The 13,948-nt window shown below is 44.3% G+C and overlaps 1 protein-coding gene across 1 annotated transcript in view; it reads right to left on the bottom strand.

Annotated features, from left to right (window-relative positions):
* Positions 1–13,948, bottom strand: part of PITPNC1 (phosphatidylinositol transfer protein cytoplasmic 1) — a 253,667-nt gene that overhangs the window by 112,815 nt on the left and 126,904 nt on the right. The window contains exon 2 of the mRNA XM_082860482.1: positions 13,529–13,677. Within this exon, the coding sequence (XP_082716608.1) occupies positions 13,529–13,677 (149 nt within the window). The remainder of the gene's footprint in view (positions 1–13,528; positions 13,678–13,948) is intronic.

Raw genomic sequence — 13,948 nt, 5'->3', positions numbered from 1 at the left:
GAGAAATCAGAGGACTTCTATTTCCGCTCTTCTCTCTGTAGCCACTCGGTCCCCACCTCCCTGGTCTTTACCATAGTTAAATCGTCCTCAGTTCATATTTAGGACACGTAGGATGGCCACAGACACTAGAAGGCAGGAGAGAGGCAGAGAACGGATTGGTTCCCCAGAAAGAACCAACACTGCCAATACCCTGATTTCAGACTTCTGGCCTCCACCCCGGGAGGAGATAAATGTGTGTTGTCTAAAGCCACCCAGTTCACAGCCATTTGTTGCTGCAGCCCCAGGAAACTAATGCAAAGACAGAGTCACTCCTCTGGAACAGGCACCCGGGCAGCCATTTGCAGAAAACATTCTCAAAACAAGGAAAACCCAAAGGCACAGGTCCCAAGACCCTTGGTAAACCAAGGACGAATTAAGTTTTGCTTTGCTTTGTTCTGTTTTCCTTCTGAGGCAAACTCTACAGCTTACTGCAGGCCCAGAGAATTGCTTTAAATATTATATTTAAATATATAGAATGATATACTACTGAAGTATGGCTACATGATTTTATTCCCCACCCAGCACTCTACTGTGGCGTTTTCTGTCTTTCCAGATGCTACCATTTTGTTTCTTTCCTATGCTGGTGCCTACAGCTAAGTGTCTGGGACACCAACGTCTAGCAGTACCTCACACCCAGAGCGATGACGCAGACTCCCAGCTCCTGAGGGTTGCGTGTTGGCAATAAAGAACATCAAGAAGTGGTTGTGAGTTGCAAGCTGATCTAGCTAAGAGAGGGGGGACATCAAGGTAAAAGAACCCCAAACCCCCAACCCCTCTTGGACATGGGGTTTAAATGACATCCAGAGCCAGTGAAATACTGTGCACCTTGCATGTCTTCCCAAATTGTTTCTCTTATTTCTGACAGTATCCAGTCCCTGCTTTTTAAAAGGCAAATATGTATTTTCGATGGCTGGTCAGACCTAACCCAAAGAAAGCTCCAGGCCAATACTCAGCGCTAAAACAAATGGGGAAATCAGAGCTGCGTCCCCTGCCCCGCCCTGCCCCCCCGAAGCCGGGTGAGTGTCAGATGGAGGCCACTGCTCTCAGGTGTGCTATGAGGGGCGCACGGAGCAGTTTTATGATTCACAGGACAATTCTTCTTGCTGATCTAACACAGAATGTCTCACTCCCATAAAATCATCTCTGCAGTAACTGCTCATTTACCTTAGAAGGAAGGGGCTGCTTCCCAACAGGGGTTTTTACAGCTTTCGCCTAGGATTTATTCTTTCAGTCGCTGAAGCTGGAGGGTAACTGGGGTCAACGCTGAGAGTGGGAAAGTCACGTTGGGCTGGCTTGCGGGAAGTGGTCACGAGCATACCGTCCCCCAGGTGCCCTCCTGTTTGCCACCACACCCCAGAGTGATATGCCAAAGTGTCATACAGGGAGGTGTGGAGCTACTCACAGGCAAGTGGTTTTCTTGTGCTTTTAACGGGACCAAAACAGGACTGTGGAATCTCCCCAAGGTAAGTTAGGCATTGTTCAGTTTAGACAAAGTACTTATGTCTCCTTACAAGCATTAGAGCCCTTTCTCCACTGTTCTCTAGTGCGGGGGGTGTTCCGTCTACACTGCACCCCTCCCCAGATTCACCAGCCTCCTCTTGATACCACTTTGGGACCCAAGTCTCCCTCCCTCCATAACTCAATCCCTCTGTCATTTAAAAAGTCTCCCAGCAGAACCACATCCCTAAGCAACAATCATTTTCTGGAAGGAAGATGACAAACACTGGCCATTTTCCACTCATGTTGAAATTTGTCCTATTTGTAAGTGGTCACGACTCCAGGCTCTAGAATCTTTATCTTAGCTGCTTCATCCACCAATGTATGCAGAACTATAATCAAATACCTTTTCCAACAAAACGCCCGAAAACACATAACATTTAGCCAAGATGGCTGATACAATTTTATGTGACTTCTAAACAGTCTGGAAAGGAGGCCCTTCTGGTATAATCCATTTACCAGGCCAGGCACAGGAGGTGTTGGAACAAATTCTGTGATATGCCATTTAAATATTTTTAAGTCCACTAGAGACCTTCTCCTAGCCCCTGACTTCCCCAGAGCACACTCAACATTCAAATCATTTTTGTCTGAGAAAGTAAAATTCGTTTTTCCATGCAGCAATAATTTATCAGGGCTGCAAAGGAAAATGGAATTAAATTAGACCCCACTGCTGCTGTCCCTTTTGTGATGTATACTGCCTACAATTCCAAGGGGAAGCCTGTCATTCAAACTCACTACCTGGCATCAAACAAGAACCTCTCTTCTGGAAAGGTGGCATGACTTGAATCACGTCCTCTTGGTCCAGTGGCCGAGACTAAACCTCCCAAGACCATCTCACCATGGCTCAGGCTTTAGGGACACTGAGGAAAAAGACAAAATTCTAAAACCTTTAAGGAATTAGGAAACGTGCTGACGTGGAATGCTACCACATTTCCCCAAAACCTTTGTCCATGCCTACCAAAGATAAACTTTTCAAATTGTTTTGTTTCTTACTTCTTTACTTCACATGGAACAGAACATACATCAGTAACAGCTGGTCAACTTGTCTCAGGTTAAATGGGACTGTCCTGGTTCTGAAACAGGAGAGAAGGGGGCAGGGCACAACCTTTGAAAGAATGACATAGCCCGAGTACATGACATAAACTGATTAGAACCAAATGGGTCCAAGATGGTGGACAAGTCGACTGCACTAGACCTTGAGCCTTAGTATACGCTCACATCAGTAAGCTAAATGACACACCCACAGGCACCGTGACAGTTCCAAGACCGACCATAAGGATCAAAAAGTGGGCGGTGACCCAATTACTGGAAATCCCCGCCCCTTCCTGAAATAGCTGGAATACTCCTCCCACTCATTAGCCTATGAAATTACCCACCCCTATAAAAACTGACAACCCCACACCCTGGTGCCTTTCTCACCTTCTGAGGTGGCCCACAGTCTGTCTGTGGAGTGTGTTTCTCTCTAAATAAATCCATTTCTTACCTATCACTTTGTCTCTGAATTCTTTCTGCAATGAGACGTCAAGAATCTGAGCTTCACTAAGTCCTGAAACCAGGTGTGTGATCTCAGTTGGAAGACTGGGTGTTGGCGGGGTCTGAGTCCCAGCCACGAGGGTTCGAGTCCCAATCAGGGTTTTGGCTGGGTTTGAGTCCCAGTCTGGGTTTTGGCCAGGTTCAAGCCCCAGCCACGTGGGTTCGAGTCCCAATCAGGGTTTTGACCGGGTTTGAGTCCCGGCCACGTGGGTTCAAGTCTGTATTTGACGTGCACAGTTTCAGCTGGTGACCACAAAGAGACAGTGATAAGGTAAGAAAATGTTGAGAGTCAGCTCTTGGTCCTAAAGAGGCCCGTGGGATGCCACAAGCCATGCATACTGGGGAAGATGCTCTGCCAATGTCTGCTTTTTTTTTTTTTTTTTTTGCGGTATGCGGGCCTCTCACTGTTGTGGCCTCTCCCGTTGCAAAGCACAGGCTCCGGACACGCAGGCTCAGCGGCCATGGCTCACGGGCCCAGCTGCTCCGCGGCATGTGGGATCTTCCCGGACCGGGGCTTGAACCCGTGTCCCCTGCATCAGCAGGCGGACTCTCAACCACTGCGCCACCAGGGAAGCCCTGTCTGCTCATTTTTGACTGGCAGGTCAACCCCGTATATTTATGTACATCCAACAGCAGGTCCAGGACAGAATTATTAATCTCTATACTCTTCTCCTTGACCCTGAGGTTTTTCTCCTACATTCTTGTATTCTTGTTCATTCCTGCTCTATTTCTTTCTTTCTTCTGTTAACCCCAGAAGACCTGTGTGGCCACCAAGGTGTACTTTTTATTGTTTTTACTCCCCTCCCTCTGACACTCACAAGTGCTGACCCTTTATTCCCAGCTTATAGCTAGACCAACTCCTGTTCATCATCAACACCGTTGGGGACGTCTTCTGTGCCATCTCTTTGCGACTTCTGGGGAACTAACACCTGGTTGGGAGACTATCTTGGAAGGGATAGCATCTAAAACTAAGTGCAAATCTTGACTAAATTGCGTGGTGGATTTTGACTTAAGAGTGGAATTTTGGATAGCTCAGGAGTTAGAGACGTCACCTCAGGCTTGTCTGAAATGGGTCAGGGCTGCATCAATCCCAACCAATACTCCTCTGGGCCATATACTCTGGGGTCGGGAAAGATTTGGACAACAGGAATTAAAAGGAAAAAAACTTAGTGCGTTATGTAATCAAGTTTGGTCACAATATGAGTTAGGAAATTTAAAATGGAGTGAAGTACCCTATGTTCAAATTTTCATGGCCTTGTATCTAGGCAATGGAACCCAAAATGAATTTAAGGCATGTGTAGCTCGGGAGGGATAACTCTAGGAAGGACACAAAGGACTTAATAAATGTGATTAGGGCTTCCCTGGTGGCGCAGTGGTTGAGAGTCCGCCTGCCGATGCAGGGGACACGGGTTCGTGCCCCGTTCCGGGAAGATCCCACATGCCGCGGAGCAGCTGGGCCCGTGAGCCATGGCCGCTGAGCCTGCGCGTCCGGAGCCTGTGCTCTGCAGAGGGGGAGGCCACAGCAGTGAGAGGCCCGCGTACCGCAAGGAGGAAAAAAAAAAAAAGGACAGTTTGTGCTGTGATTCTGGGAAAAGAAGCCTGCCTCGTGTCAGTTCTTGGAAGGCTCTGCATGTGGCGAGTGTTAGGGTAATGTGGCAGGGGTGTGGGGGGCACCCAGGGGAGCCAGCCACATGTGTCAACATCATCAGGCAGGAGCGAGGCACAACCAAGGTGGAAATCACTTGACGAGATGCCCTGTAAGATCCCAACCAGGCCTAAACATTCTGTTTCTGTGATGTTCCATGGGAGTAGCTGAGGGGGCAGAAGGCAGGGGACCCGGCAGCATGAGACGCCTTGGCGTGTTCTTAAGGATTGAGATGGGGACCAAATAGAAGAGCATGGACTGAAAGCTATGTTGGGAAGAAGGCTCTACGTGCTCTATTTTCTCCAGTATATATATGTATATATTTTTTAAAATAAATTTATTTATTTCTTTATTTATTTTTGGCTGCCTTGGGTCTTCATTGCTGTGCACAGCCGTTCTCTAGTTGCGGAGAGCGGGGGCTACTTTTCATTGTGGTGCGCGGGCTTCTCATTGTAGTGGCTTCTCGTTGCAGAGCATGGGCTCTAGGCACGCGGGCTTCAGTAGTTGTGGCTCACAGGCTCTAGAGCGCAGGCTCAGTAGTTGTGGCCCACGGGTTTAGCTGCTCCGTGGCACTAGTATCTTCTCGGACCAGGGCTTGAACCCGTGTCCCCTGCCTTGGCAGGCAGATTCTTAACCACTGCGCCACTAGGGAAGTAACATCCAGTATATATTTAAAATACTATTAATTTATTTAATATTATATTCTATACATATAGAATATATGACTGAATATTCTAAAATATATAATGTTCTTATATACATGGCTATTGTTTCACTCCTGTCACTCATAACTAGAATGCGTTCCCATCAGGGCAGAGATCTTTGTCCTGTCCACTGCTGCTCACCCAGCCAGCACCTAGAATGATGCCTGGCACACAGCAGGTGCTCAATAAATATTTTCTGAATGAATGAAGATTGTCTCTGGATATTCAGAAGTCAATAATAACCATGAAGAGTCTTTCAAAATAGTGCGGAAATAAGCTCTTAGGTCAGAGTCTCTGGCCCCAACACTTCCTCTTTGACCTGTTGCCTGGGTAGTGGGCTCTCCCTCTGCCACATGAGCTGTGGGCAGTTAGCTCATACTGTGGGGAAGATCTGGGAGAACAGGAAGAAGAAATGTGAAAGAAAGACCCAAGCCACAGCAACAAGGCTCTACCAATGAGCTGGTAGGTAAGGTAAAGTGACCAGCTGGTGGCTTTGCTTATCCAGTTAAACAGGATTCATGGCTTAGGGAAGCTGTACCCTCTCCTACCCAGAGCCACGAGAAGCCAGGAGAGGTTGCCCTGCAAGGCAAGAGCCATGTAGTGGGAGAAATGTTCGCGTTGTGCAAATCGATTCACGCATTAGGCGGAATCACCGTTAGAAGCTGGCAACCCTCCCTGACTGGCAGCTGCCAGCACAGCCTAATTAATCCAGTAGCAGTAGTGGAGAAGAACATGACACTTCATGACTGATAAACAAGCCTAAAAATAGGCTCCATCTTTTCTCCAATGCCCCTCCCCCCAATCAGATTCCCTCTCCTCATGGGCTTCAGTGGGAGGGGATTGGAGTGATGCTAGGGATGAAGTGAAAATGAAAGGGAACAAAAGAAAAGCCCCACCTTCATATGATTCTGGACAACAGGTTTTATTTAGAATCGCTGTTCCAGAGTTTGATTAGTATCTTGCCTCCTTTCCCTGGATGCCAGTTGAAACCAGGATTTTTGAAGACAAGCCAAGAAATACCACTTATTTGGTTAACTGAACTGGATCAAAGGCCCAAGGACAACCACCAAATGTACTAATGTATTAGAACTAATGTAATGTTCTAAATGCATTAGGCAGCCACCCAAATGTACTGCACATAACTGTATCAGACGCTACAGGAAGGGCCAGAGAGTGGAGTAACCCCACAGTACTGGGAGATAAGAGGCAAGTACTAGAAGGATAAATGGCATTTGAAAAAGACATTATGCTCAATTCAAAAATGGGCAAGGGATTTCAATAGACATGTCTCCAAAGAAGACATATAAATGGCCCATGGGCACATGAAAAGATGCTCAATGTCATTAGTCATTAGGGAAATGCCAATCAAAAACCCAAGCAAGATACCACTTCACACCCACTAGGATGGCTGTAATCAAAAAGACGAACAATAACAAGTGTCGGTGATTATGTAGAGAAATTGGAACCCTCATACATTGCTGGAGGGAGTGTAAAATGGTGCAGCCGCTTTGGAAAACAGTCTGGAAGTCCCTCTCCCCACCCACTAGTAGCCTGGCTTGGCCTGGGAACTCAATGGGAAGCTTATGTTTGGAATTTTATTTTATTCTATTTACTTATTTTTTTGGCCATGCCATGCAGCTGGCGGGATCTCAGTTCCCCAGCCAGGGATTGAACCCAGGCCACAGCAGTGCAAGTCTGTAACCGTAACCACTGGGCCACCAGGGAACTCCCCATGTTTGAAATTTTAGAACAAATGGTAGAAAGAAAAAATGGACAATTCAGACCCACCCACAGCAGCCACGATGGTAATGGCAGAATGAAAAGGTCAGTTTCACTTAAAGATGGTTGTCATCATTGCTGCTCTTGGCCTCTTGGAGCTGCCCTGAGAGCTGTCCATTCTCAAGCCTCCAGATAATTGTGTGGACCACTAACATCCTTACACAAAATGTCCTTTCTGGTCAAGACAGACTCAGAGAGGAGGCCCTGATGACACAGGGACTGAGTACTTCCAATACCCCAAATAGCTGCTTTGGGTAATAAATCAATAAAGCAGTTTCTGAATGTGATTTGTCTTCCCATACAGATTGACATAAGGAAGAGCATGCATTCCCTTTGCCAGCTCGTGAATTCAGGTCCACAGGACATTGATATTTCTTTGCGTTGTTATTTATTTATTTGGCCACACTGTGTGGCATGTGGGATCTTAGTTCCCCGACCAGGGATTAAACCCGCGCCCCCTGCATTGGAAGCGTGGAGTCTTAACCACTGGACCACCAGGGAAGTCCCTCTGTGTAAATTATTAAGTGGGCACTGGAACATCTTGGCTACTTCCAGTCCAACTCTCAGGACCCACTTCCCTGTGGTCAGTGAAGGGGTCCACAACATGCTACAGTGACGTCAGGATTATTTTGAGCTGAAGACATTTGAGAATCCAACAGTCGCAGAAAGACACTTTTTCTGAACTCCCCTTATCTGCATAAAAACAGAACCTCCCAAAAGAATTCAACTGTCGTAAATGCCCTCTCCGTGAGTTTCACAACCAGAGAAGATTGACTCCGATCACCAGAGACAAGAAGTAAGCACCAGGATAAGAAATCACCTAAATAGACTTTGTCACAATGTCCATCTTGTCTCCCATCCATTCTCCTAAGGCCTCATTTATTTTTCATACATTTCTTTTCCCATAAATCTCTTTTCTCTCCCTCATTAAAAATTGTATATAAGGGCTTCCCTGGTGCCACAGAGGTGAAGAATCCGCCTGCCATTGCAGGTGACACGGGTTCGTGCCCTGGTCGGGGGAGATCCCACATGCTGCAGAGCAACTAAGCCCGTGAGTCACAACTACTGAAGCCCGCGCGCCTAGAGCCCGTGCTCTGCAACAAGAGAAGCCACCGCAGTGAGAAGCCTGCACACCGCAAAAGGAGTAGCCCCTGCTTGCCGCAACTAGAGAAAGCCAGCGCGCAGCAACGAAGACCCAACGCAGCCATAAATAAATAAATTAAAATTTATTTTAAAAAAATGGTATATAAGCCCCAAATTCTAACCACCCCTTTGAGTCACATTTTTCTGTATGCTCTTGCCTATGTACATGAATAAAAACTTGTCTTTTCTCCTGTTTATCTGTCAGTTTCAATTTAATTCTTGGGACCCGAATCACCAATAACTAAGTAGACTGAAGAAAAGTTTTTCCTCCTTGACACCACTCATAAGGTGGACAGATGAACTTACAAATAATGGAATCAGTTGACCTATGGCCCTACTTTGATCAGAATACAAGAACCATGTCTTAATTATTAAGCTATTCTCTCCAACACCAGAGCAATTTGTTACACATTGTCAATTTCAATACACACTCATTTAATGAATCACAATTACAAAGGAGCTTCACCAACATGGCAGTCCCATGACCTGTGCATGCAGGACATGGGTTAACTCGAGGTGGGTTAACTCTAGTTTGTAACTACAAAGTAGTAGGTTTGGTTTACTTTTATGATTACGAAAATACTTATTATTTTATAGCTATGTCACATACCAATTTTTTCTTTCTTTCTCTCTTACTAAACCATAATCTCCCTGGTTCTGAGATAAAATAATGGACCTACTTTAGATTTGTGCAAAAGGAGCTAAAGGTATATTTTTTTCCTGTGCCTCGCTGGTTATTCATTTATGTATGCTGGAGAGGAGATAAGACAATATCTGAAACAGACTTTAAGTATAGAAAATTAGGGTTGAAAAGGATCTGAAAGGTTGTCCATTTTAACCACCTACTTGATGTTTGAATCTACTCAAGGACAGCCTGACAAGGGTGTGTTCTGCTTATGCTCAAACACCCCCAGCAGCAGCATAATTGACTATAAGTCACCTTACTTTGTTCTCTGATGGCTCAAATACTTAGATTTCTTCCTTAAACTGAGCCTAAATTTTTCTCCTGGCATTCTCACCCATTGGTCTTAGTCTAATTGGTCCTCTTGAGGTCATCTAGAATACATACGCCTAATCCTTCTCCCACCTGATCAAACCATTATACACCCAAGTCTAGCTTTTCTAGGTTAAATGTCCTTGGTTTCTTCGGGTATTCTTCATATCACTTGGGTTTCTAATCCTAAGATTCATATGAACAATTCTGGAAAAGTTCAGTAAGTAGGAGAGACTTGCCCTACCAGACATCAAGACTCCTTATAAAGCTTTAGTAATTAGGAATTTTAGGATTATATTCTCAAATTCTGTTTAAAAACAACCTGGTTGGCATTTTAATTAGTTTTGCCTTAAATTTATAATTGATTTGGGAATTGATGGCAACTTTATTACATAGCTTTTCCCATCCATGAATATTCTCATTTATCTAGGTTTTTTAAAATGTCCTCTGCTAATGTTTTATATTTTCCTCCGAAAAGATTTTGTATATCCTGTGGATTCTTTACTGGCTACCTTTAGGTTTCCTTTCTCTTATAAATGGAATTTTTTAAAATTATTTTTTCCATTTATTGCTCCTGCTCTATAATAGTGTTACTGATTTTTGTATTATGAATTTTATACCCAGCAATCTTGTCAAATTCTCAAATTGATGTTAACAATCAGTCATAAATCTGATCAGGTCATGAATTACTATTATTATACTCTGAGGTATTTGATTTGCTAAAGTTTCATATAGGATTTTCCTGTCTATGTTCTTAACTGAAATCAGTCTATAAGCTTCCCTTTTATACTGTTACTGTTCAGTTTTGTTATCAAGATTCATGTGGTACGCACTATTAGTTGCCTTCCCAGCCATCACCATGTATTTCCCACCTCCTTTCTTAGAAGCAGATCATGCCTCTCTTGAACATCTTTCCTTTTTTAATCAGGGAGGAAAATCTCACATCTCATTGGCTGGAACTAGGTCACTTGCCATCCCTAGCTGCAAAGGTGGCTGGGAAAATAAGTATCTGACATTTTCAACCCGTGAAATACTTAGAAATTTTTACATTTCTAAATGATGAGGGAGTTCATTTATTGTTGCTACCAATTTCTTATTGTCATGCTCTTTAATCAGCCAACAGGATCTACACAATATTGATTTTCTGGTATTTGAGACTGGTTTCTGGCCTACTTTGTATAATCAGTTTTTATACACTTTCATGAGTGTTTGAAAGGCATGTTGGTTCCAGGGTCTATTAATGTCCACTATATCAAGCTTGTAATTCTGTCATTTACATCTTCTCTATGTTTGTTCAATTGTTTGTCTATTCGATCTATCAGTTTATTAAACAAGTAGGTTAAAATCTCCCATTATAACTTTAGGCCACTTGTGATTTTGTCAGTGTTGCCATATCTTTGTTGAGCTAGGTTCAGGTTTAGGGTGTAACACACATTATTATTGTGATCACTGACACATTTCAATTTATCATCTGACAAACAAAATTTGTTTTCTATTTACTGTGCTTTTTGTAGGCTTCTCTTTGTTCTTCCTCTGCCTTCCATTGGATTGGTCAAGTTTTCTCTTGGAAGTTACATATTATTTTACTATTCTTTTAGAGGTTACCTTTACATTTTGAATACACATATTTGCCTTAAATTTTTAAAAAATATTTATTTATTTATTTGGCTGAGACAGGTCTTAGTTGCAGCATGTGGGATCTTTTAGTTGTGGCATGCAGCCTCTTAGCTATGGCACGCAGTATCGAACCCAGGCCCCCTGCATTGGGAGCACAGAGTCTTAACCACTGGACCACCAGGGAAGTCCCTGCCTTAAATTTTTTTTAATTAATAAACATCTCTTTTTTCTTCCTAGATGATATTAGCAACTTAGAGTACTTTTTTTTAACTATACTTACTACCCTTTCATCTTCTGTTATTATTGTCTGTTATTTAAATTCCACAAATATTTCCAATTACTAACTATTCATATATTTGAAACATTCTATGCTCATTCAGATTTGTCCAGATGTTTACCAATTTCTTTGTTTACTATTATTTTTAGATTCCCTCCTCCTATTTCTTGGTTTCAATTTCCTTTTACTTCAAGTACAACCTTTAGTAGTTCTTTCAATCTGTGTCTCTGAGTAGTAACCTTTCTCAGCCCTTGATTGTCAGAAATGATTTTTTTTGCACCATTCTCAGTCCCAACACCCCATTTACATGCACCGAGGCTACACTTCCTGTCCCCTTATGGGAATGACATCCACAGCCCCTAGGTGTCAGGGCCCACACTCAGTTCTGACACCCCCCAGCTTACTTAGCATTAACTCATCTGCTTTCCACTCCAGTTAGTTTCCTCTTTATTTCTAGTACCTGAGGATTTCCCTTTCTTTGCTTTGAACTCAGCTTTATATTGTTATATTTCATCCTGTGTCTGTCATATGAGGTGGGGGGAGGGTCCATATTAATCCTTTTAGTTATTATTACTGGAAGTCCAGATATTCTATTTATAACAAATTTCCCTCTTACTAATGTTTAGTATTCTCCTTTAAAATAAATGTCATATATTTTGATAGAGAAAACAGACATGACAGACAGCTGGACACTTCTTGTTCTGTTTCAGGAAAAGTTATAAAGTTTTCTAATTTCTTGAATTTGGTACACAGGGAACATTCCCCAGGCAATAACTTTGGAAAATGCAATCGTCTGCTGAGAAATGGAATTTTGTGTAGGTTTGTATCTATTTTCTTGCACCACCCCCCTGCCCCACTTCTCTTTGCTCTACAGAGGTGATCGATGCTCAATATTTGATTTTGAGTACATCCTTTGCACTAAGAATGCCAAAGCAGCATATTGAGAAACCTCTCTCTGCAAGGAAGCCATCCTCAGGCTAGACCCAGAGCTCAGCTACTCCTGCAAATCAACAGCTGGCTGCAGGCTGCACTGGTTCCAAATCCTGGGAATTCACAGCTACTGATAGATGAACAGGATCAATCTCATTTGCATTTCATCGTGACTCAGGAATTCCCTGGTACTGCTTCCCTGGGAAGATTAAAATGTGTTGGTTTAATCAGCCAGGGTCAGGATATTGGTCTGAGAGATTTCCAAACACCCTGACAGAACACAAACCCTCCCATCAAGAAGAAACAGTCCCCTTCAGCCTGTCGAAGAGTAGAGGTCATACAAGAATGAGGGAATCCAAATATGGCTCCTCTCAGAAACACCTGACCGTGGCACTGAGCATGGAGAAATATTCACAAGTGTCAGTGTTTAAACTGGGGACACAGTCCAGCTACTATGCTGGAAGCGCTTTCTGGATGAGAAAAGGCCAATAGGAGAGGCCATAGATGGTGGTAAAGAGTATTCATGGAGATGATAGCAATGACCACAATGGTCATATGCTGGTTCACTGACATAGACAGTTACTTTTGAGAAAATATGGCACGTGACTACAAATGTTCTGACCCAGAAAACTGAAAGGAAGAAAATGACCTGGAAGGGGGGTGTAAGGTCGGGAGAAGATCAGACAAGCCCCAACAATCAATTATGTCATTAGTGATAAGAAAACAGAAGAGATTAAAGAATGTATTTTGCAAAACAGAAATGGCAGTCCTGATCAGTGCTGGTTGATCATCCTTGAATCTTTACCCTTTCAGAGGAGAGATGACAACCTCTACCTTGGGAAGGATGGGTCTGCTCGAGAAACAGAAACCACCCGAGTACTCCATATCACTTTGGTCACAGGTGACCGGTGGTTTTGTCATCTCCCTTTGCGGACACTCGAGTGGTCACTCGGCAGGAAGTGGAAATCTTACTGAGTCAAGACCCCAACAGCACACGGCCACATTCAGCACTTACTTTTGTACAACTTACAGGCAAAGCTGCCTCTTTCCTTCTGCTAACCCGGGACCACGGGTGAAGACAAAGCCCTTTCATTCTTAAGATCAGATTTCACCTTAACATGTCGTGGAAGGGTTGGGAGAGGTAAGAGGAAAGCTCCTCCTGATGAAAACGCGCTTGAGGACTATTTTGCAGAACGCAGGGGTTTCTGTTTTTGGCAGCAACTAGACTGGCAGTTTTGGAGGGCGGATGTAAAGACTTTCCAAGTCACCTTTTTATCCCAGACAGTCACAGCCTCTACCTCAGTCTTGCAGTGGGGCTGGGTGGGAGCCCGTGGGCGCCCAGAGGCAGAGCACCGGCTGCCAGGACTTACCTGTTGAGATACACGCGTTTCTCCGTGAACTGCCCGTTCCCGTGGTGAGGGTCCTCGAAGGGCTCGTTCTGGACGACCTCCACCCCTTCTCCTCGGTCGCTCTGTTCGTGGCTGTGCTTGCTGATCATGTACAGCTGTCCGATTTTGTACTACAAAACACACAGACACAGAGGGGTCAGACCCATCGCTCGCCTCCGAAAACTGCCCCCGCGCCACCGCCGCCGCTGCGCCGCAAGCAACTCAGAGCATCAGCACTTCCTGTTGAGAAAAGAAAGCAGGCACGTGGGCCTGCTGGTACTCTTCCTCAGGAAGAAGGTGGAGAACGAGCTGTGAGTAGAATGCAGAAACGGCCTGTTCCTGTGAACACTCTGCATCACCTTGGCAGATACTTGCCGGTGTGGCCGATGGCCTTCAAGGTTT

Source organism: Leucopleurus acutus (genome assembly GCF_964270905.1).
Source record: "Leucopleurus acutus genome assembly, chromosome: 19".
NCBI classification, from domain to species: domain Eukaryota; kingdom Metazoa; phylum Chordata; class Mammalia; order Artiodactyla; family Delphinidae; genus Leucopleurus; species Leucopleurus acutus.
The sequence above is the reverse complement of the archived record's forward strand: the minus strand, read 5'-3'. Positions and strand labels throughout refer to the sequence as shown.